At 36.1% G+C, this 24,655-nt stretch overlaps 2 protein-coding genes across 6 annotated transcripts in view; both read left to right on the top strand.

The window, feature by feature from the left end:
• ITCH (itchy E3 ubiquitin protein ligase) overlaps nt 1-13,597 on the top strand; it is a 55,456-nt gene extending 41,859 nt beyond the window's left edge. For all 5 annotated transcript variants that reach the window (XM_070941674.1, XM_070941675.1, XM_070941671.1 and 2 more), the window contains 10 exons: nt 803-874; nt 1,060-1,148; nt 2,236-2,395; nt 3,538-3,671; nt 4,457-4,597; nt 5,345-5,465; nt 6,413-6,517; nt 7,760-7,856; nt 10,406-10,478; nt 10,981-13,597. In XM_070941674.1, coding sequence (XP_070797775.1) covers nt 803-874; nt 1,060-1,148; nt 2,236-2,395; nt 3,538-3,671; nt 4,457-4,597; nt 5,345-5,465; nt 6,413-6,517; nt 7,760-7,856; nt 10,406-10,478; nt 10,981-11,080 — 1,092 coding nt within the window. In that variant the 3' untranslated portion in view covers nt 11,081-13,597. The remainder of the gene's footprint in view (nt 1-802; nt 875-1,059; nt 1,149-2,235; nt 2,396-3,537; nt 3,672-4,456; nt 4,598-5,344; nt 5,466-6,412; nt 6,518-7,759; nt 7,857-10,405; nt 10,479-10,980) is intronic.
• A 2,946-nt stretch (nt 13,598-16,543) lies between these two features.
• DYNLRB1 (dynein light chain roadblock-type 1) lies at nt 16,544-24,170 on the top strand. Its single transcript, XM_070939953.1, has 4 exons — nt 16,544-16,637; nt 19,495-19,570; nt 21,886-22,053; nt 23,815-24,170. The coding sequence occupies exons 1-4, from the start codon at nt 16,635-16,637 to the stop codon at nt 23,856-23,858; spliced, it is 291 nt and encodes a 96-aa protein (XP_070796054.1). The 5' UTR covers nt 16,544-16,634; the 3' UTR covers nt 23,859-24,170.
• Nucleotides 24,171-24,655: the final 485 nt, after the last annotated feature.

A 24,655-nucleotide genomic window follows, 5' to 3' on the forward strand; every position in this document is an offset into this window, starting at 1 on the left:
CTGCAGCAATTTTTCTTTTGTCTTGATCTGTAATGCCATGCAGACCCGAAACAAACGATCCACTTCTTCCTGCCTCACAACATTTGTTGGTGACTCATTAAAGCAGCCTGTTGGTCACTATTAAAACAGCCTAGTCTTTTTCTGGCTTTGTACAGTTGCTATGAAGAGGCATCCATATTTTGGAATCAAATTTGAAATATTCACAGTGCTAATTATTACTGAATTTATGAATACTGTAAACACCAATGTGATTAACATATTTAATTATAAAAATATGTTAATGGAGAAATTACAGAATTGGCATGTCACCTTTTTCCAAAAGATTACACAGTAATACTTCGTATTCAGATTTCTTGACCATGAAGTTAGCAATGTTTCTTTCTAGTGAGTTCACCATTTGTCCTTTGCATTATGGATTTGCCTTGTTGGAGGGTAACCTTCATGAATGAAGAATACATTTCTTCCGTGACTCTGTAGACCAACTTGTCACATCTTTCCCTGCACGTATGAATTATAATTTTGTTTACAATTAAGATTTTCTTGATTATCAACTTTTTAAATTTTCATATAATATATCCGACATTGCCTATATCTGTATTTTATCACATGCACTATGTGAGCATAAAATAAATGCTAGAAGCTTTCTTATTTTGTAACAAGAAAATTGCTGGGTATGAACATAAAGTGCCTCTTATTCAGGATAAGTAATTAATTTGTTCACAGTTCCTGCTGAGAGTGCAATATGTTTGTAATTATGATTATCTAATATGTTTGTTTTTCAAATGTATTTCTTACATTTCAGCAATTGTCTATGCCCCAGCATATAAAAATAACAGTGAGCAGGAAAACACTGTTTGAAGATTCATTTCAGCAGGTAAATGAGCAGAAATTTTTGAAACTAAGAATTTTTTTTTCTAAAAAAAAATTATTAAAATTATTTGATCAGCATTTTTTCCTAATTTCAGCTTGTGTCTCTGCCTTACATGTGCTTTAATCTGAATAGCTATGTGAATAACTATTAACATTCTAAGTAACATTTGATTTTTTCCCCCTGTGCAGATAATGAGTCTTAGTGCCGTGGACCTACGAAGACGCTTGTGGGTCATTTTCCCAGGAGAAGAAGGCTTAGATTATGGAGGTGTTGCACGGTAGGTATGACTTAATTCATAAAACTGTAAAATTTTGCTATAGAAAGTTGCTTAAGAAATTTGAGGTTTTTCTTTTTTCATTATTGCCCCCATTATGTTAAAAGGCTTTTTAAAATGCCCTCTGTAAAATATATACTATATAATATAAGTAAAGTATATACTGTGAGGTTCAAATTTAGTTATATTTTCTGTAAACTCACGAAAAACAGAGATCTAGAATTATAATCACTAAATCTTCACTTTTGAATTCTGTGCTAAAATATGATGATCTTTGGATCCAATTCAGTATTTGATCTTTTAGAAATTTGAGAACAGTTGGAATTGTTGCTAATTTAAGAAGCTATAGCATGCAGAAATTTATTTCAGTGCAGTATTAATCCATAGTTCCAGGTGTACAGCACATTCAGTCATCCTTGCCTACTCTTCAGATCATCAAATATTTCTTGTAAAGAGACTTCTAGAGAGGCTCTGGAGGATGGGGACAGCAAAAAATGTCACTTCCTGTCCAACCGGAAGTTGGGAAATGGGCCATTTCTGGCCTTCGGGGGGGGGAGGCCATTTTTGCCCTCCCCAGACTCATAGAGAGGCTCTGGAGCCAGGGAGAGAGAAAAACGGGTCTTCCCCACCCCCTACCCCAGTCCCTCCAGAGGCAGGAAACAGCCTGTTTCCCTACTTCTGGTGGGCCCAGAAGGCCCGAAAATCAGCTTGCGTGCGCACGTGTAGCCATAGGTTTGCCATCACGGCTCTAGGCTGATTTCTCTTTTGACTCCTCCCCTAGGTTCTGCTGTTCCTTCTCTTACAAATTTCATCCAAAAGCTGAACATTGTAAATTACTTGTTATTGATGCCTGAATTGCGGTTAGATATCACTGAATAACTCTAAAGTTTCTTTGTTATGAACTTGTCTAGCAGATGCGAGATTTGTTGAAACTCATAGCATAGATGCAAAAATAAAGGCATATGCAAGCTTGTTAGTGTTTTTAGGTATTAACACCAAAGAAATGTATACACAACTGTCTATGTTTGTTGTGTGTGTGCATGTGGTTTTTTTTTGTGGTGTTGACTGTGAGTTCTTTATGTGGTTTCAGGGAATGGTTCTTTCTATTGTCGCATGAAGTGCTGAATCCAATGTATTGCCTGTTTGAATATGCAGGGAAGGATAACTACTGCCTACAGATAAACCCAGCTTCTTACATCAATCCAGATCATCTGAAATACTTCCGCTTTATTGGTAGATTTATTGCTATGGTGAGTTCAGTGCATGAAATAATACTCATAAAACGTTTAAGATATTATAAAAACCATATAGCAAAACTGATAATGGTTAATTCTAGAAGATGAGACTCTCTCTCCATTTTCTTATTTTTAAAATAGGCCACAGACCTTATGTAAATATGTAATTGGATACAGGAAAACCAAATTGATAACCTTGACAGCAATGATCTTTCTTGTGTTCCATTCAGTGTTTTATATTTGAATGCTTAATATATTCAAAAGCCTGCTTTTAAGTTTGCTATTCCTTTTAATACCTCCTGGTAATACCTTGCTATTCCTTTTAATACCTTTTAATACCTTGATAAAAAAATCTATCACATATCTTGGATAACAGTGCTATTAGAATAATCAATTTTTTCTGAATTTACTCTGAAATGTTCTAAAAAAAACCTTGAGATTATTATAGGCTGTCATATGCTTTGTTAAAATAAGCTATATGTTTTTGTTGCATCTACATGAAATTGTAGAGATGTTTTCAGTACTTAAATCTAAATTATATTGACTTGCATGTTCTAATAACTGACAAAAGTTAAATTATTCAGCATTGTTCACTGGGTTAAATAACCATGGGCTGATTATAGAACAGATCACAAACTACCGTACCTATGTACAAGTTCCAAATCACGTTACAGCAGAAGAACAAAGTCAATCAGTTTCCACAATATGACCTTGTGCTTTTAGCCTTCATTTTCACACAGACTCTCTCTGACATCTTTAAAATCATTGATTGGAAAACAGAGGAATTATTCAGTGAGATAGTTGTTAAGGTGAACATGAAAAAAATTGCCAATGAGGAAGGAAAAACAAAAGAAAAAATTGAGACAATAATTGTAGCATATATTCCATTGTGAGGATTCTAACCTGGCTCAAGGTTGACTCAGCCTTCCATCCTTCTGAGGTGGGTAAAATGAGGACCCAGATTGTTGGGGGCAATATGCTGACTCTGTAAACAGTTTAGAGAGGGCTGTAAAGCACTGTGAAGCAGTATATAAGTCTAAGTGGTATTACTATTGCTATTCCTTTCATGAAATTTTCTTTCAAAAGATTTAAGAGTAGCATAGGCTTCAAAACAGATATGCTAATGTAAGATAAGTAATACTTTCTATCCTTTTCAGGCATTGTTCCATGGAAAATTTATAGACACAGGTTTCTCCCAACCTTTCTACAAACGTATCCTTAATAAACCAGTTGGATTAAAAGACTTGGAATCTGTAGATCCTGAGTTCTATAATTCCCTGATCTGGGTTAAGTGAGTTTCTTATTTCCACTTTTTGAATATTAACTTTATGCAAATAAATGTCTACATATTTGACCAAATTAGTAAATATTTAACACTTACTAAAAACTTGTTCTGCTATTCACATTTGAATGTATATTTTAATAGAAATATTTAATTCGTTTATTCAATTTATGTAGCCACCCATCTCATGTGTGACTCTAGGTGGCTCACTAGCTACATACCTCCATAGGATTCCCAGGCCTGATAATAGAACCGTGTCTTTGGGATCCTCCGAAAGGCCAATAATATTTCATGAAGTTCAGATATTTAGACTGATACTTCTAATTTTGATAGCCTGTAGATTTTAAATCAGGCGATAAGTTGTGATAAAACAGGATACGCCACTCTGTGCCAAATAAACCCTCAACATTCTTTGGTGGGAAGGGGGGCTCTATGCCAACATCAAAATGTATAATTGATTTTCATTGGCATGTTGTTTCATATTTTGAAAGATGTAGGGGTTAGATGCATTGACTCTCCATTGGGCTCAACACAACTAGTTTGTATTTTTTTAAACTTAACATCGTCAAAATGTTGACTACATTAATTGTTGTAATAGCATTGTGCCAGTCTCATTTCACTGGTAATCTTCAGCGAATAATATAAAAAGGAAGCATGACTCACAGCTTCAGAAAAAGATTGCTGAATTTAAAGCTATGAATTATAGTCCTAAGCATGATATGTTTATTGTCAGAGTATCCATTGTAAAAAAATATTTTAGTAATTAATCACACCACATGGTATTGATTTTGTAGGGAAAACAATATTGAAGAATGCGGCCTAGAAATGTATTTCTCAGTTGATAAAGAAATTCTAGGTGAAATAAAGAGCCATGACTTGAAACCCAATGGTAGCAACGTCCTTGTTACTGAAGAAAACAAAGAAGAATATATTAAGTAAGTTCAAAATTATTTTTAAGTATTTTTAACCATAATTTTTATTGGATTCAAGTTGCTATTCTCTGATTAGGTCTCTTTTCATTCATGCATACAACTTGGACAGAGTAGAAGTACTGCTGGAGGGGACGATATTTTTTTCATCAATTTCATTTTTCTCTTTCATGCTATTCTGCTATGAGTTGCTATGGGGAACTTCTGTCTTTAAACTACAACTTCCATCAACCATTACTATTGGCCATGCTATCTGGGATTGTAGAACTGTAATTGACTATTTCTAGAGCACCACAAGTTTCCAACTCTTGTTTCACAGCCCTGATCAGCTAATATATGAGAGAAAATGAGACACATTCCCTGCATTTTTGGATTACATTTCAGTATGTGTCCAAGGGCCACGTATGTAATACAGTTTGCCTATGTGTGCCTTAATCTTTTCCATAATCCCAGAAAAAATTCCTTGTCCAAATTGCAGTTCACTAGAACTGTATACAGTAATTGAATATTACAGACTATCTGTCCTGGTTGAAGCGCACAAGGCTGGAAGTTAATAATGTTCTTTTGCCATGGTGGTAACACTTCAGCTACATGTTCTGCAAGATTCTATATTCCTTTGTTCTTGTGTGCTATCTTTTCAAACTGTGAATGACTTCAAATTCCTACAATTGTTCATCATTTAATTAATATTATAATTCATCTGAATCAAGGTGCATTGGCTGTTGTCACATGAGTGTATATTTTCTTTTCAAGGCTGGTAGCAGAATGGAGGCTTTCCCGGGGTGTAGAAGAGCAGACGCAAGCTTTCTTTGAAGGATTCAATGAGATTCTATCACAGCAGTACTTACAGTACTTTGATGCCAAAGAGCTGGAGGTAGACCTGTAAACCTGCAATTTAGACAAAAACCGGGACTGATAACTTGAGGGACGGTTTATTTATTTATTAAATTTATATGCCACCCATCTCACTATCCAAAGTGACTCTGGACAGCTACTGTTAAAGGCTACTGTACCTTAATCTCTGCGCTACCAAATTTTAGCAAAAGTTTTAGTTTCCCATGTTACTGCTGGAATGGGGAGAGTTTTGGATCACTATTGCAATTAGTAACATGTCAATTTTAACCAGGCAAGCTGCAGATTAATTTTAGGACACTTCCACACTGCCATCCCTTTTACTCTCCCATCTGTCAAAAGCAGTTGAAAGCTAATCCAGCATCCTTGAAAAGGATACAATCTCCCCTGTTTACTAGCTATACAGTGTAAAAATAGCCTTCAAAAGTTTCTTCTGATTTCCTCCTCACATCCATTGTTTCATTTTGTATTGTATGGCTGGCTGCCTGGTACTTTCCTAAATAAATAGAGTGTCTGAAAAGCCATTAAGGTAGAAGGTGTTTTGGTTTTTTTTGCATGTTTGCAATTTAAGTACTGTAATAGCAAATTGGATAGACCTTTATTAGCTGACAGTTAGAGGAAAAAGGAAAAGACTGAGTTAAACTGAGACAGGGCAATGCAGAAATCGTCGTCATTGAGAAATTTGCCTTGCGTCTAAATCTAAGCTATCCGGAGCTTCCCCATTTTAAGTGACGATTAATATTAAAAGTCACTTGGAATGAACTGCAGCAGAGCTGGAAATAAATTGTATAAGATTTGATAAACAGCACAAAACCCTTCGTTTTGCAGCCTTTTTTTATTTGCGAAGAGTTGTATTCAGTACTTCACCATGGCTTCCCTTGCATTGAAAATCATGGCAAATAAATACTGTATATTAATCAGGCCTTCACTTGTGTTGTTTCTCCAACCTCTTCCCCCCCCCCCCCCCAGGTGCTTTTATGTGGAATGCAAGAAATTGACCTGACTGATTGGCAAAGACATACAATCTACCGGCATTATACCAGGACAAGCAAACAAATAGTGTGGTTTTGGCAGGTTTGTAACACTTAAATAACATTATTTATCTATCTGTCTGTCTGTCTGTCTATCTATCTATCATCTAACTCAGGGCTGTCAAACTCCCGGCCCACAGGCTGGCTGCCTCACACGCTGGCCACACCCAGTTTAGCGAAGGGGGGGGAAGTCCCGATATATCACATGACTCTGCCGTGACGATGTTTGACGCCCCTGAGCTAACTACATCCATCCATCCATCCATCCATCCATCCATCCATCCATCCATCCATCCATCTATCTATCTATCATCTCTATCCTGCTTTATTATTTTTGTAAATCACTCATGGTGGTAGATATTCCTAATACTTCCTCCTCTTCCTACTTTCCCAATAACCCTATGAGATGTTCATTCCTAAGGCGGGACTAGAACTCAGTTTTTCACGTGGTAATTTTACTGATGATTAAACTGAGGAAGTAAAATCCACTTCAAATGTTTAAATAATATTCCTCTTAAGTTAAATTAATTGTCTTCACTATTTCCAGATATGAAGCCAAGTTTGTCTTTTGAAACAAGAATACTTTTTAATATTCTTTTATTATGTCATAAATTTAAGATTATATTTGTTGTCTGAACATCAGGTAATGTATTTTATTCAGGCAAATATTTCAATAAATTGTCTTAGGGTCTAATAATTTTGCTGTTTCTTTTTGTAATGTTCCATTACAAACAAGCTAAAATACCAAGGTGAAAATTTATTGTGTACATTTTATCTCTTTTTGAATGTGCATTAGTTGTTAATAGTTGACAGATGCAGCATTTTTATCTAACTAAAAATACAGTATTTTCTTTTTCTAAAAAATTGGATTTTTATACATTTTTGCATCAGTCTTGATTCCTGACAATTACATAGATAAGTCCTTGCAGTATTTTTGAGAAGTGGTTTACCACTGCTGCCTTCTTAACACTAAGTGAGAATGACTGGCCCAAAGTCACTCAGCTGGCTTCATTCCTAGGGCAGAACTAGAAGTCACAGACTCCTAGTTTTTAGCCCAGTGCCTTTAAGTGCTATTCCTAATTGGGTTCAAATTTTAGACCATAATGAAATTATATAAATATTTAATATTTCCATGTAAACATTTCAGCTTGTAAAAAGGCTGCAAATGTATTAAAAATAATTCTTGATTTAAGAGTTATTTTGATATATTCAGCTATGGCTGTGAACACTTTGTGAATTGGCAGCAGATACCACAAATTGTTTTAAATGATCTATTTTATTTCAGTTTGTAAAAGAAATAGATAATGAGAAGAGAATGAGATTACTACAGTTTGTTACTGGAACATGCCGATTGCCAGTTGGAGGATTTTCTGACCTCATGGGTAAGCACAATTATGTGAGCTGGATTAGCATGGTTTGATATTGTTTGGGCATAAGCTCAAGTCATTGGGCATTCATACATGAATTTGGAAACGTTAACATCTGTTTACCAGCCTTTTTCTTTTCACAGATAATAGCTTAACTAATTATCTTTGACAAGAAATGAGTTTCCAAATATAATCAATTTTAAAGTAGGATACATTGCACATGGATAATAGAGGTGTGAATGAAGTGAAAAAATAAATGTTTTGCTTCAATTCAAATATTGCATACTGAAAATTCTGTTTCATATTGGCCACAAGAAGGATAAAATAAAATCCAAAATGATTCTGGGTTCAGATAAACCAAACCCTGAAACAATTGTGGATATTCTGACTATATAAAACAGTGGGATTCAGCCTTGGAACAATCTTCTTTGCAGCTATCCAGATGACTATTAAATTAGAGCAATAAGTTTTCTGTATTTATTGGCCACTTTAGACAGTAGCTAACATGCTGTCTTGTCAGTGGGAACTTCCCTCCATGGTCATTTTGGCTTGGGCCGTAGACGAGACTGGACAGCTGCCTGCCACAGCAACAACTGCTTGTATTATCAACCAGGCTATTTTTATACACAAATTTAGCCCTGTTTCAGAAGAGTGCTAGATCTGTTTTGAGAAATAGCCTGACTGATTACAAGGCTGGTGCATTTGAGTATCTGTAGTCTGTCAGTTGGGCAAATTATCAATCCCACATTAAGGAAGCTACACACATTAATTCATACATATGAAGTTCAGCTTCCCCACACAAATCTTTACAAAACCACCCATCTGGCCCAGACAGAAATTGGATACTCCATTCGCAAAAAGCAACCTCCAGCTAAAATAGAACACAAAGTATTTTTTAATATATACATAAGCCACATTCTGGATTCTGTCCAGGGCAAAATATCTAAAATGCATATCATTCTATGCAAAGAATGGGTTATGGCAAGAATATTGTGCACATCTTCAAAAGGTAAGTTTCACAATATTGTTGAACAATGGCATATTTTACTTTAATGGGGAAAATATTTTTATCTTACTTGAGCTTCTTAAGGATTGATTCTAAGGATGGTTATTTTTACGCCTTGATAATTCTGGCAGCTTATCATAGATAATTTCTGTCTCTTCCTCTTCTGTTATTGCAAAAGAAAGGTTGGGATTTCTCTAGAACATAGTGCTGAGTATTGTAGAAGAAATAGGAATAGTAAAAAATAGATACACTGCCTTATTCTGTATCTTTGCATCATTTCACTCCCTGTTGGCGGTAAAATAACTCTGAATCAAATCCCATTTCTTCAGCATTTTGAAGAAACATACTTCCTTCAAGTACATACCTCTGCACTATTATAGGTATGGTCATTTATGGTGCAGAATGAATCACTTTAGAAATGTTAGAAGATTCTGCTGATCTATTGTGGCTGTGCAGTGCTTCTAAAAATCCAGAAACATGAATGCAACATCTGTCTGTGGCTTATTAAAGCATCCAAAATTGTTTCTGAATCCCAACTGTTGCACATTTTATGGCCCATATTATTTTATAATTAAACTGACTTTTATCATAACTAATGATAAACTATTTCCTTATGCAACTCAAAATAATATTTGGTTAGCTAGCCTAATGATATATTTTTCCACCTCAGTTAAACTTCAGAAGTAGGTATGTTCTACCTTTGTTCTTTACAAACAAACTTCTGCAAAGTCTTTGTATGAGAGATCTGGTACTCTCATGCAGGCACAGTATGCAAAGTTACAATTAAGCAAACTCCATATGTGAAGGACGTGGCCTTGGTATGAAAAAGCCAAAAGGGACTTTAAGAAGTTATTTCATAGTCCAAACACGGAGGGAAAACATGAGAAAGATACTTAGAATAAGTCACTTTGATTAGGAGGGAGAGAACTTTAAAAAAACTCAAGTTCATCTTGTGGGGAGGGTCTGATATTCAAAAAAATTGGCACTATCACAAAGAAGGCCTGCCTGTGATCCCCAATGTTTTTACTTCTTGAGTACCTTGAACAGGCATTCACTTGATGATCTGATAAAAATGAGCAAAAACATTTTGGAGAAGCAGTCCCTAAATTCAAGTTTGAAGATACACTTCGGTGGTTGGCTTGACTACCAATAGTCTGGCTGTTGCATTCTTACCAGTTGCAGCTTCTGAGTCATCTTTAGATAATGTGTGTTACAGTAGTTGAACTGCATGCTGGTAGATATGGGTCACCATCACCAAGACTCCCTGGTTTTGTGGAACCGGAAATGAATTTCAGGTGCTATGCAAGTCAACACAAATGGAAGAACTTTACATGGCATTGTTTTTAATACATTGTCCCTGATGGCACTGCTATTTATCAGAAATTAATATGACTACAACTTACCGTAATAGTGACACAAACACAAAAGATCTTACTACTTACTTCTTAACAAAAATATCTGCTCCTCAGCAGGTTTGATTTTCACTGTATTTACTTAATACAACTTAATTTATCTCATACCTTAATTTTTTAAAATATATATATATATATATATTTAGGGAGTAATGGACCTCAAAAATTCTGCATTGAAAAAGTTGGTAAAGAAAACTGGTTGCCTAGAAGCCATACATGGTAAGTAATAAGATGATTCAGGTTACTATGTTCATTCTGTAACAATTAGGGCTACTTTTATATTTTTTGTAAATAAATAGCTAAAATGTTTTAAAATCATACAGAAAGTTGAATGCCATTGTGGTACTGGCCCACAATATAATTTTTTCCTTTAGAAATAGGGATGTAAAAGTTGTTAGATAATTACACTAAGACTTCCCCTCTCGTCTACTCAGAAGCAGTTCTGTTTTACATAGCATATCATGGTATCATTCAAATCTCAAATATTCAGTAAAAGTTAATTATATTATAGGTAGTTCATATGGTACATAGTTAAGAAATAGACTGAAGTGAATTAATGCACAATGTAGACATCTGAAAATGCATATTATTCTCCAGAGTGTGTTGCTGTAACTCAACATCAAGGCAGAGAAAATCATTTGTACAGTTGGATGCTTTTATTTTTCTTCTGCATCATTTTGTTCAAATGTTCAGTGTTACTATGCTTGCTGCTTCTTTTCAGTTTCAATCGCTTGGATTTGCCACCATACAAGAGTTATGAACAGCTAAAGGAAAAGTTATTATTTGCAATTGAAGAAACGGAAGGATTTGGACAAGAGTAACTTTTTGTGGAATTTGGATCAGAAGAACATAAATTCATATAGGGTGTGAGTTCTTCACTGCCTCTGCTAGTTGCACTTCTTACTGTAAACAGGACTTGATCTTCATTTATTTAAACAAATGTTAGTATGTAAGTAAATGAATGTTGCTCTGTCATTTTATCCTTCTATTTTTAGATTTCTTCCAAGTCCGTTACAGAAATCCAAAATGATAAACTATAAATGAAATCTTCCTTGACCAGAGGTTGTTATACTTCTGGAGCTATGTCTTGCATCATGTTCATTAACTGGAGTGCATTTTCTTTTCTCTTTTCTCTTTTCTTTTTTCTCTTTTCTTTCGTTTCTTCTCTTTTCTTTTTCTAAAATAACTCCTTTCTCTTCCTGTTTTAGTAGCAAAGTATTGCTGCTGAAGAACAGGGAAGTCCACTCGTAGCTGTAGCATTGCAGCAGGCTTTTTCTAACAGCACTTGCTTGCATTCAGACTCTGGGGGTGCTAAACGCATTTCCATGGCTTGCATTATGTGTTCTTTACCCACTTGAGGCTTGACTGTTTCCGCTCTCCCAAAACATATCCCAAAGCCATCTCTGTTCAAACAGAGTAGAGGGATATGTAGACCTTAATGCACGTATCCATAGCATAGCACTTTTATTTATTTTTACCACTATGATCGCATTCCTCAGGTTATTCCTCCATCTGAAGGTGCCTCTTCAAATTTGCAGGAATTTTAACCCATTTTCAGCTAAGTGTGTACTTAGTTTTGATGATGGTACTTTAATAGTAAATTTGAAAGATAATTCTTTCAGGTGGAAACAACTGGAAATTATATCCAGTCCTCTTTGTAGCTTGAGTTTAAAACTATACAAATGGCCATTAACTGTCAATTCTAGATCACCTCTAGATGCGGGAGCATTGCTTCCTATTTCCCAGTAGTGGTCTAACCATTGCAACAAAACTGCCTCATGAATATATCTGAACATGCAATCCTATGCATGTGTATTTGTAATTAAATCTTATTGAACAGAGTGACACTTACTTCTGAATAAACAGGCATAGAATTCTGTTGGTAAGAAACTGAGGCACAAAAATTACATTCCTGCATACTTCCGATACTATTTTAAATAATTCATTAACTTTTTTTAGAGGGTGGAAAGTATGTGTTGTTATGATTTAGACTGTTGATCAGCTCTTATTAACAACTTAGGCAGCACTTGGTTTTAAATCTAATTTCAATTTCAATTATTATATTTTTATAATGTCCATTAAAGCTGACAATAGTAGTTAAACTATACTCCCAAGTTTTTAACAAAAGCACTTAGTTCTTTTGCCCAGTTTTGCTACCTTGCATCTTTTCCTCCAAGTTGTTAAAATTCTGTGTTCTGCATGCTGCTCCGGAACTCAGTAGAAGAGGTGGTGACATTTTCAGAAATCAGTAATGCATGTTGATAGTTACATACTTGTATTGTCCTACTGCGTGAGAAGAGCAGAATCCTTTGAGAACTAGCTAGCATAGTCAAAGATCAAACCAATTGGCCAGTAAGACAAGTGTTACATATCTACCCATCCAGACTCTAAGAATGAATTAATTCAGGGCTATTGAACGCTTATGGGCTTAACCGTTTTTATAACTGACTTTTTTTAGAATTCTCCTTTGAAACAATATAAATAGCCCATTGTTCTTCCATTTTTGTTTCTGAGAATTATGAAAATAATGTAATTTTCCTCCCCTTCAGTGTACATTTAAAGGAATGTACACAGAATTTTTTCTTACACAAATGATCTACTTCTTGGATGGAGAAGGTCATATATTGATTCTGGAGAGAGATCTGTCTGTGGCACTTACCAGAATATCTGAAGTATATATTAAAAATCTAGATTTTGGAGGAGAAAAAGCCTTAGAATTCTTTGCTTATTTGTTTTAATAACATTTAATTATTGAACATTTACAATTCAGAAATAAAATTGAGGTAACAAATAAGTATGGAATATAGTTGATGCTCTACACAATGTTACATTATTCATCTAGTGACCTAGAAATATTGTTAATGTATAAATATACAAAAGGCTTTCTGCCCTATATTTTTAAAATAAAGAATAGCTCTAATTAAAATAGCTGAGGCCCTAGTTCTATAGGGCATGGCTATTTAATATTTTTATGGCTCAGATGATTAGTTCAGGAAAAAGCAAATGCTTGTATATATTTTTGCAGTCTGGAAAAGTGTAGCTTATCAAACTTTTAATTTAAATAGCTTTTTGTTTGTCTTTACTGCTGCATTACAGGGGAAGTGGGGGCTGGATATCCCAAGCACAAAAAAAGTATTTTAAACAGTCAAACCAAGAATATTTAACAAACGGAGTCTTGACCATGAAGTATTTGTTAAAACATTTATTGTAAGCATTGTGTTAGCAATATTTCTAAAATCAGAATGAAAAGTCAGTTTTAAGGTCCCTTTGCATTGTAATTTCTAAATTTTGTTCTTATGCCTTGTTATGTTGCAATAATAAAAGTCATTTGAGCAATTTATATCTCTTTTCATTGTGGGAACCTGAAGGCATGTGGAAGTTTGGTACCGTTGCTGGGTTGAATGGCTTGAACTGTTGCAATATTTTTTTCTGGAAAGAGTAGGATTTGTTCATCATAAATTCAAAAGTATATGTGGACAGCAGTGAGCAGTTCTTCCACATGAATATCAGAACATAGCAATATCTCCAGAAACATTAGTTGTAAAAATTAATTTCTATTATATATATTTCAGTCTGAATATTCTTTAGGCCTTTATGAAAGGTCATGACAGGATACATGAAATGTATATTTCCAATTTTTACTGGGTGAAATTTCATCAATTATGTTCATTGTGATGTTTACCAGATCACATTAACACATTCTCCACCAGAATTCAAACTGAAGTTGAAGATTAAATTGAATCCATTTAGTATCTTCAGCTCTTATTGTGAGAGGAAACTGTCGCACATTTCTTTCCCAGAATCACAAGAGAGATCAGAAGCACTGGATTGTAAAAAGCCCATTGTTAAATTGTTGTCAAAGTATACATTCAGATACTCAGGTAATTGTAACAATGAAAATTGCTCAAGAAGTTAAACTTCTATAAAGGTTTTAAAAAGATTATGGTCACATTTCTTGCATGTTGTGACTTTCTCCCGAAAATTTCTCTACTGTTCAAAAAGCGACAAATGAGTACATTCAGGAGAGTGCTGGAAACCAAATACTAAAAGGAGTGGTTAAAGGATCTGTGCATATTCAGTATATGTAAAAGATGAGTGACAGGAGACATGAAGCTGTGAGTTCTTCACCAGAGATCTTCAAGAAGATATAGAATAGGTGGTATCTGGCAACAGTAGCAATTTGTGAGAGGGATCAAAGTGTCCTTGTAGACCACCATTTAAGTATGAACCAGCAGTTTGCTGGAGCTGTCAAAAAAGCTAATGCAGTCTTAGGTTGCATCAACAGAGTTAGTTAAAAGATCACAAGTGATAGTACCACTTTTATACTGCACTGGTAAGGCCGTACTTGGAATACTGCATCCAGTTCTGGTCACCATGATAGAAAAAAAGCTGTTGAGACCATAGAGTGTAGAGAAGAGCAACAAAGATAAGGGGTCTGGAAGCTAACCCATATGGTTTATGATAAATGATTAAGGGAACTAGGTATGCCTAGTCTTAACAAAGAGAAGGGCTAGGAGTGATCTTCCCAATACATAAGAGGCAGTCATATGAAAGGAGTTGACCTACTCTCCAAACACCCAAGTGCAGGACAAGAAGTAATGAGTAGAAGATCATTAAAGAGATCCAAACTAAAACTATAGAGAAATTTCCTGAGAGATTAATCAACGGAACAATTTACCTCTGGAAGTTGTAGTTGCTCTTATCACTGGAGGGTTTCAAGAAAAGACTGGACAGCCATTTGTTGAATGGTATAAGTTCTGCTTGAGCAGAGGGTTGGACTAGAAGACCTTCAAGGTCCTATTCTATGTTCTGTGTATTACAGATGCTGTAGTGGATTCTGCATTGAGATAAATCCTTCCAACTATAATTCTATAGATGGGAAGTTCTGAATAGATAGAGAACTACTTCACTAAGTCTATAGCTGCTGCTGAACTAAGGAGCTATTGGATATGATGGCTACTAGCCTGTACATATTAAAAGATTTTAAACACTTAAAACATAGATTACTAGCATCTATCAGCATCTATCATGATTACATATTGTGTATGTGAGTTGGCAAACAAAAACAGAAGGTGCTTTTATGCTACTAATATGCTTTTTACAGGCACTAGTTGATCATTATAGTAATAGACTACTGGATTTCACAGAACCCTGTTTTTCATTCAGTAAGGATTGCTGTCATAGTATGAAGATTTGAAGTTGAAGCATTTTTTTTTTTAAAAAAAAAGGCTCATTGGGATTCCCATCATTTATAAAGCATCTGTCATGAAAACTGGAGCATTTGTCTCTGCTTGAATCCATAGAGGGCAAAAGGACACTTCCACAGAACAATCTCCAGTAATGCATATCTTCTCATCCCCCCCCCCAGTTGTTTTCAAATTGGTAACTTTAAGAACGTGAACTTCAACTTTACCGGCTGTTGTCACATTCCCTTAGGATGGGCTCCAGCTCCGGTCCAAAAGCTTGGAAGAATAAACCTCTGGTCTCGGTGATCGACTCAGATTGGATCCCACAGTATATCTTTCCCTTGACTGACGGAGCAGCGTCCTCGTATTTTCTCAACGCAACAAGCCATTCTGCCCCAAAGCCCTTCAGCTTCACTCCCGAGACATTGAAGCTGGCACTTCCTGGCTCTGATTTCAAAACTCCATTGATAGAATAGAATAGAATTTTATTGGCCAAGTGTGATTGGACCTACAAGGAATTTGTCTTGGTGCATACGCTCTCGGTGTACATAAAAGAAAAAATACGTTCATCAAGAATCATAAGGTACACCACTTAATGATAGTCATAGGGTACAAATAAGCAATCGAATCATATTAGGAAACAGTCAATATAAATCAGAAGGATACAAGCAACAAAGTTACAGTCATACAGTCTAGCGGAAGGAGATGGGTGATAGGAACGATGAGAAGATTAATAGTAGTGCAGATTTAGTAACTAGTTTGACAGTGTTGAGGGAATTAATTGTTTAGCAGAGTGATGGCATTCGGGAAAAACCGGGAAAAAATACATCTCTTTCTTCTGCATTTATCATTTTGCTGTATCCTTCTTTTATACCAGGCTTTGTCCTGTTTAACAACAAGCACGCCTAACTAACCTTCAATTCTATCTTTGCGGCGTGCGTTTCAAACGACGGCCCCTAACCCCTCCTTTTGTGGACCTCTCGCTACAAGGGGTGGGCGAGGAAATTATTCTTGATCCCTACCCTTCAGAGCCCGCCTCCCGCCTGCGACGATTGGCTGAATTAGGTCTCAACCCTAAAATAGCCTGAGAATGGCGCGCAGGCGCGCAGACTTTCGGGGGCTCGGCTGCGGAATCAGCTGGCGATCCTTGGTTTAAGAGAAAGCCCCGAGTTGCTTTCTCTCCTGCAACATGGTAAGGGAGGGCGGGGGCGGTCGGTGCATCGGTGCAGTTCACCGCCTTTGCTTCGCCCTTTAAAATTCTGAATAGGGATGGAGTGACGGATTGGTTGTTGATCGAGACCCGGGCGGAGCCTTTCCGGAATGCGATGGGATGACCAAAGGAAGGCTGAGGATCCCCACCCCCACCCCCGTGGGATGCAAGTGTCCCCCTTCGCTTCTCGATTCCTCAGCCCAGAGTCTGGTGGGATGAGGCGAGGCGTGTCTTGTCATTGCTTTGCACAGGATACAATCGCTTTCATGGCTTCTGAAATATGCCTTTTAGCTGGCCTTTTCACTTCTGGCTTGCTTAACCCAATAAATTTAAGTTAACTATGATTTTTCTCAATCCTGTTTTCCGGTTTACGCTGTAAATTGAGCACTAAGGCTGGTTTTGCACAGCACCCGAGGAAACTGAGATGTGACTGGCTAATTCGCGATGCACTGTGTCCCGAAAGAGCCGTCATGTAGGTACCCTGTGTAATCAGGGCTGGATTTAGATGAAAAGAGGCCCTAGGCTATTCCACTTATGAGGCCCTTTCACCTATAGTGAAAGTGTAATTTTAATTTTGCTAACAATTTGAATGTAGGCCCCTCTTGATCTTGAGGCCCTAGGCTGAAGCCTAGTTAGCCTATAGGAAAATCCGGCCCTGTGTGTAATATGCAATGATCACCTTTACTTGACAGCTTGATCACTTGACAGTGATCACCATTACTTGACAGCTGAATCTTGTGATTGTGCCAATATAAAATGTGGTTGGGGATAGTTGGACGAGTCCAGCTGTTGTGTTATTGTGTCGTGTGAACCTGGCCATTATGCTAAGTCATAATATGGACTGTTCATTTAAACTTTACATGTGTTCTGTTAAGGCAGCAACTATAACTTGTGTTCCAAACATGTCTGTCTTGCTCAACAAACCAGCCCTATGATCAGTGTTGTGATCTTTTCTAGCAATGTTGCTGAAAAGCAATCAGATCTATATACAGTTCTCCGACAATGGTTGGTTTGTTACTTTGTCTTAAAACCAGTACAATATGTTGACTCTTGTTATTATATCAATATTGCTAATATTGAATTCAAAAATAAGAACTCATGGACATAGTTGAGGATATCATGTTTTCAGAAGTAGCTCTCTTCAAAGATTTCTTTGAGAGAACCAAAACTCAAAAGATTTCAGTGAGAATGAATTGTGCTCAATATCTATAGAATAGTGTTTCCAAGGAAGCAAATCCTCACACTATTACTAATTAGAAAGTGATCATGGCACTATTATGGCTTCCATTATTTAATCATTTATTTTTGGAAAGAAAAAAAGTTGTTCTAACAGATTCTAATGGAAAATAGTATCAGCTACAGGAAGTAAAATTCCATGAATTAGGCAGAGTAATGGCACAATTAAAAAACAGCTTCACATTCTACTTATGTAATGGTTTGATTGTCTGGTTGAAATGAAGTATTCTTTTTAGAAGAAGGATATGTTTCCTGTAACATTTTTCCACAGATTTCAGTTGCCCTTATATATATATATCCTTATATATATATTCAAGATGACCTAAATTTTTGTGCGTGCAAAGTCCCAGTCTAGCAGATTTGCTTCTCTTTATCTCTCTGTCCTGGTGCAAACTAAACTCAGTTTTATGTTTGATTCATCACTACGTCATAGCCTGAAGTAGAAAACAGAAACAGGAATCTTACACTGTATTAACAAGCACTGTCTTTAGTTGCACGATTTCTTATTTAAAATGAGTTCATTTTCAAAGTACTGTATATATTCTGCTTTTTCAAGTGCATTTATATGATATAGCAGCTGGTCTGTCCTTTGAACATTTCTGAAGATGTCTTTTTAAAAAATGTTATTGGCATCCATCGCAAACCTTAGCTCACTCTTTTGCTTTCCAGATGCTTTTTTTTTTTAATTTTGAGCTACTTTTTCCTTATGGCCTTCCTTCTTTCTTTCCACTTCCTATGTATGTCCCTTTTGGTTTTCAAATCTTCCCCAAGTCATTTTTTATAGTCACATGAGTTGCTTCTTCCTTTTTACTTCATTGAAATTGTGGGCAATCATGTTGTTATTTTCTTTTTTAAAAATAAATTCTTGTTTACCTTGTTTACCTCTAACCTTTTGTGGAATTATTTGCTCTGAATCTAAATTTGCTTTCTTGAAGTTCAGAAGTTCAGAAGCTATGCTGGCTGGAGAATTCTGGGAGTTGAAGTCCACAAGTCTTAAAGCTGCCAAGTTGGGAACCCCTGATATATATAGTCTCTACTACTGTCTCCTAAGTATAATTTTATCTGGCTAAAGGTTTTTGTTTCATCTGTGTCAGCATCTCATTGCCACTAAAGCCATGATGCTCCAGATGCTGACTTTGCAATTATGTGTTCAAATCAGCATTTAAATATTTGCATTGCCTTTTCAAAGATGAATCCTGCAAATCCTTTCTCAGATAGAAATTATCCCCATATAGAAGATTGTGTGTGAAAAGACTTTTATATTATGAGAGGGAAACTGAGCAAGCAAGATTTTACCACTATATATATCCTATGTGGTGTGAAGCTTTGAGTGCAATAAAAAAAAAAACCTCCTAGAAAATTACAGGAAACAAATGTCTGGCTTCCAAGGCTTATTTCTAAATGATAGCAGGAAAATTATGGGTTTAAGAAAAGTAGGCTTTGATACGGCTTTTCCCAAAATAGCTGTGCCTTTGGCTTAGTATTTAAGAAGTATCTCTTTGAATCCTTTTATGCTCCTTCCAATTCTAGATACCTTAGCACAGAGTGTGATCCAGAAACAAAATTGCATATTTGAAGCTGTTAATTTTTTTCCCCCTCCCAGGCTGAGGTAGAGGAAACATTGAAGCGAATCCAGAGTCAAAAGGGAGTCCAAGGGATCATTGTTGTCAATTCAGAAGGTACTGTGACTGCTAAGTTGATAGGAATTGGATCTGCCCTTTGGTAGCACATAAGCAGTGTAGTTTGGGATTAAGACTCAGACATGCATTATGAAACCAAGGCTGAAATTACATGGCTGTTAGGGAGGAAGTGAATCCCATTGTATCAAAAGCCTTGACAATATTTTGAAATTGTGCTATCTCTGATTATTAGTGTGCATTAATTTAGTATCTTCTTGTAGAAATTGTAATAAACTTTCTGATTTAAATTTATTTTAAAACATTTATTGAAGTCTTTTGAAACAGAGCCTCCTCAGTACAGTTATAAAGTAGCAGTGGAGCGTACAAATCCAAGCTATGAAAGTAGCACAATATAAAATAACTGTAAAAACTGTAAAATAAGATAGGCTGCTGTTAATTCAAGAGCATATAAACCAAATAAATTATTTGATTAAGATAGGCTGCCCAATAGATTTGCTTAATAAATATTTATTAAGCCAGAAATATATAGGAATCTGGAACATCTAGCTCTTCATGAACTTTTCAAAATAGCCAAGAAGCTATTCGTGTGTATGTCGTTTGTAGAACTTTGTAAGGTGGATTCTTAATTCTAGAACCCTTCCTCTAAAGGCCTTGTCTTTTATAAAATTCTACTAAGATTTTGCTGTCTTGGATTTATAGTGTGTAATATAATGACTGACAGTAAAACCGTAGATCCATTAAATAACTCTCTAAATTACTATAACTCCCTAAATTACTTCCTAAATTACTGTAACTTCAATTCCAAGCAAAAAAATAAAATAAAATAAAGATAGAGTGCCTAGCACAGGATGCATAACAGTAAATTTCCTTCACTGTATAATATCTTGCTCCAGCCCTATCTCAGCCCAATTATAAATGCATGTATGGCTATATGTTGTTGTTATGGAGCTTGTAGGAGCATTTCCATTTTTTTTTTAATTTGATTTATATGCCGCCCTTCTCCAGAGACTCAGGGCAGCTTACGATGTGCTCAGCAATAGCCTTCATCCTTTTGTATATTTATACAAAGTCAGCTTATTGCCCCCACAAATGGGTCCTCAATTTACCTACCTTTGGGAAAAGAGTTAAACATCCCTTCTCCCTCTGTGATAAGTCTGGATAAGTCTGGATCTCTGTGATAAGTCTGGATTGTAATATATGGGTTGACTCTTCTTAGTATAATAAGGCAATTGTATCAATCCATCTTTACTAAAGAGATGGATACTGAATCTGAAATGAATGATCTACATATGTGCTTGCTATGTGCCACTTCTTTTATAACAGCAACAAGCAAAGTAGATTGGAATTTTAAACAACTTAACTTAAAAGCTTATTTTAGAAATTCAAGGTATTATTTCTTATTTTTTTCAAACAGAACTTGTATAACATAGTGTAATTTTGTTCTGCCTTTAACTTTTTTTAAAGGATAGATTGAGTTGAGCCTGAAAGAAAGAACATCTCCATACAAAAATTCAATCTACATTGAGCTATGTTAGCCAATGTGTGCAAAAGGACTGTTGACTGCTAATTTTAGAATACTATAATATTTGTAAAACAGGTGTGTGTGTTTATCTGTTTATTTCAACTTTTATGGCTACTGATCTCAACCTCAGATTTCTGGGTGCTGAATGGAAGTTAAGAAAACAAATCGGCAACCAAAGTAAAAACCATCCCGTTAGTTCTGTAACAGTGATCTAAATCTTACTAACATAGAAAGAGATTCTGATTAAATAAATAGTACTAAAACAGTGCACTGTATCATGTCTTACATCCTTGGATGCTAAGCTGCAAAGAGTCATCTGGGAGTTGGGCAACCTGCAAATCTAATTAACCAAATTTTGAAACACACCTGGGTCACCACCTTTGGCTCTACTCTTCATGACACAGGATGATTGAAGTGAATCATGCATCAATTAAAAAAGATCTTTCTAAACCTCAGATAAAAGGTTGCTGTTCATTAGGCTGGAAGGGACTATAAATCTGTTGCCACAGTCAAGCTGATAGTGTGGACATGGAGGAAATGCAACACCAGTTGTTCCTTTTCCCAGGAATGTTCATTCAATGAAAATCACCCAACCATCAGGCTTATGATACTTTGAGAGGTCATAAAGGATCTCAGAATAGTAGCAGAGGAATGTATAAGAAAAACAATGAACAGGAGTTCTGTGCAAATTCCACATTGTTGAGATAAAACTGTCGCATGAAGTAACAGGATTTTATATCAAAACTGTTCAGTAAAAAATGGAGATCTTAAGATTTTCTGATCAAGTAATGTCTTAAATAATTTATCCAGAGAATCCTTTTGCACTCCACAGGTATCCCCATCAAAAGCACCATGGACAACTCCTCCACAGTACAGTATGCAGGCTTAATGCATAACTTAATAATGAAGGCAAGGGGCACTGTCAGAGACATTGATCCCCAGAACGATCTTACATTCCTGCGGATTCGCTCCAAGAAAAATGAGATCATGGTTGCACCAGGTAAAATTAAAAGGGGGGGGAAGTTCTTTTGGAGCCTCTGGTAAGAGTTGTCTCCAAATGTAACAGCAGTAGGCAATCTATGTCTGTATCACAGTTTTTCTTTAAAAGATTCAGGTAAGAATGGTTCTAAATCAGGGGTCCTCAACCCCAGGTCTGTGGTCCATTCAGAACTGGTCCATGGAAGGGAATGGGACAATTTGCTACAGCAACTCACTATGGCCAACTTGTTGCAGCCAACTCATCATGGCCAACTAGTGATGTGGGACAACTCCCCATGGCCAACTTGCCATAGGACAACTCGCTGTGAGGCAATGTAGCAATTCTATTTCATTATTTAAAATAAATTAAAAAATATTTTAATTATTGCCATTCACATTTTATTCTGTTCCTCCTTTTGCATCATTTCTTCAATGATTCCAATCCACGATTTCTTTGATATTAAGTGTAACTCTTGTCCCGCAGCAAGTTGTCCTGTGGCAAGTTGGTCATGGAGAGTTAGCCATGGTAAATTATCATAGACCTTCTGCAGAAGTGGTGGGTGAGTATGCACATGTGTGCAGCTCCACTTGCACATGCAGCAGGCGAGCGCACACACATGCACCTCCATTTACATGAGCAATCGGCTCGTGTGCCCACTGCTTGTGCAAATGGAGCTGTGTGTGCGCTTGTACAGAACCATCCCCTCCCCCCCTACCACCGGTCCTCAAAGCCAGAAAGGTTGGCGGCTGCTGTTCTAAATGATCTTTCTAGATATCAACCAAGTCTATTGCTTCATTTTAAGAACCAACGTTGCAGTATATGGCTGTTGGCCAGATCAGGTCTAACAACTCTAATGTTTGTAATATTTGAGTGAATTTTTTATGGAGTTTATTGACTTCACATGTTTCTTTATGTTCAGCCTTTTCTTGTGCCTTTATTTCTTTGGGTTACTATGTCATATTCCCTTTCTGTATTCTGTATAACCGTGCTTCCAAAAAGGAAATCACGTGAGGAATGTGTATGTATTTATAATCTGCTTTGTCCAGTACTGTTTTTTCCAACTAGTACAGGTAGTCCCCAAATTACAACCAGTGACCATTCAAAGTTACGATGGATCTATCTTGGATTCAGAGTTCCAATTGTCTCTCTCCTTATAAGTCCCATGACTGACCTTCAGGCATGACTGATCTGGCTGCATTCATGATTCTTTTCAGCATCCTGCAGTCACGTGACAGCGTTTTACGAAAGTTTTGCTGAAAATTGGCATTTCCAGTTTTTAGCAAATCTGCACTCATTGTGAACCATTATTCGCTTAATGACCATGGCATTCACTTCACCACTGCCATATTTGCTCAATGACCAGTGGTGGGTTGCTACCGGTTCGCCCCGGATTGGGCAAACTAGTAGCGGCAGTGGCGGGAGGCTCCGCCCACCTGCCCGGACACTTCTGCGCACGAACGAATTGGTAGCAAACTAAATTGAAACCCACTACTGTCAATGACCTTCATAAAACAGGTCATAAAATCAACTGTCGCCACTTATGACCATGATAGGCAGGCTCCATTACAGTCGTAAATCAAGGACTATGTGTACCATAACAAAACATCATAAAGAAGTCCTTTTCAGCATGTGCCACTAACCAAATTTCTTTGTAACTGATAATGCCAGGAAGGCTCATAATATCTCTCTACAATTGAAATAGTGTAACGTGACATAAAAGAGTTATTATGAGTTAACAGTAATAACCAAATATTGAAACATAATTGCTTTGTATTTTTGCAGATAAGGACTATTTCCTGATTGTCATTCAGAATCCAACAGAATGAAAGTTTCCCCAACTGGCCTGCATTCCTTTTACTTAATTGTATATTTTTATTTAACACTGATAATTATTGTCCATGTTAATATCTCAGATTCCTTTCCTAAAATATTAGATATTTAAGAAGTCTGTTCAAATTACTCAAGGGTTACTCCATGGAGAAGACAAAACATGAAATCAAAAAGAGGATCAAAGATGGAAGGTTTCTTTAGCAAATATGTAACTAAACAACGTTGTTCAAAACACTTGTAATAACTGTAAATCTTTTATTTTATTTTGCACTTGTTTCTTTTAAAGCAAATTAAAATAATCAAGCAAACCTTTGTGTGTTGATTTCAGTAAAATTTTCTCATGCTTTTTGAAGAATTTTCCTCCTTGAAATTATGCTATTGAAATATTTCTCTGAAAATCAGTCTGTTTATAATATTTGGTGTACCCTTTCAATCAATCCTTCCATTCCTACTCCATCAGGAATATGGAACACAATTTGTTGGTCATTTAGTCAATCTATTGTGAAGTAAATTCTTTCTGTACACACACACACAAATATAAGTGCCATGAAATTTATATTAGTGTATTCCAGTAGGAAAGTTACCTTTATCTTCAACTGTTCGTCCGTAGATTAGGGGCAGGCAAAAATCTCTCCCTCTAAATTATATATTTAGGAAATTTGGTTTACTACAGTAGACATTTTAAACCTCCACCAGTTGAAAATAAATATGTGAGATACATTCAACATACGTGAACAGTCTTCCTCTCGTTTTTTTTTCTATGTTCCCAGTCTGTGATGGGCGGGCAGCCTGA

This window comes from Pituophis catenifer, unplaced genomic scaffold (genome assembly GCF_029215685.1).
Source record: "Pituophis catenifer annectens isolate HBS135680 unplaced genomic scaffold, rPitCat1.0.hap2 SCAF_3, whole genome shotgun sequence".
Classification (NCBI taxonomy): domain Eukaryota; kingdom Metazoa; phylum Chordata; class Lepidosauria; order Squamata; family Colubridae; genus Pituophis; species Pituophis catenifer.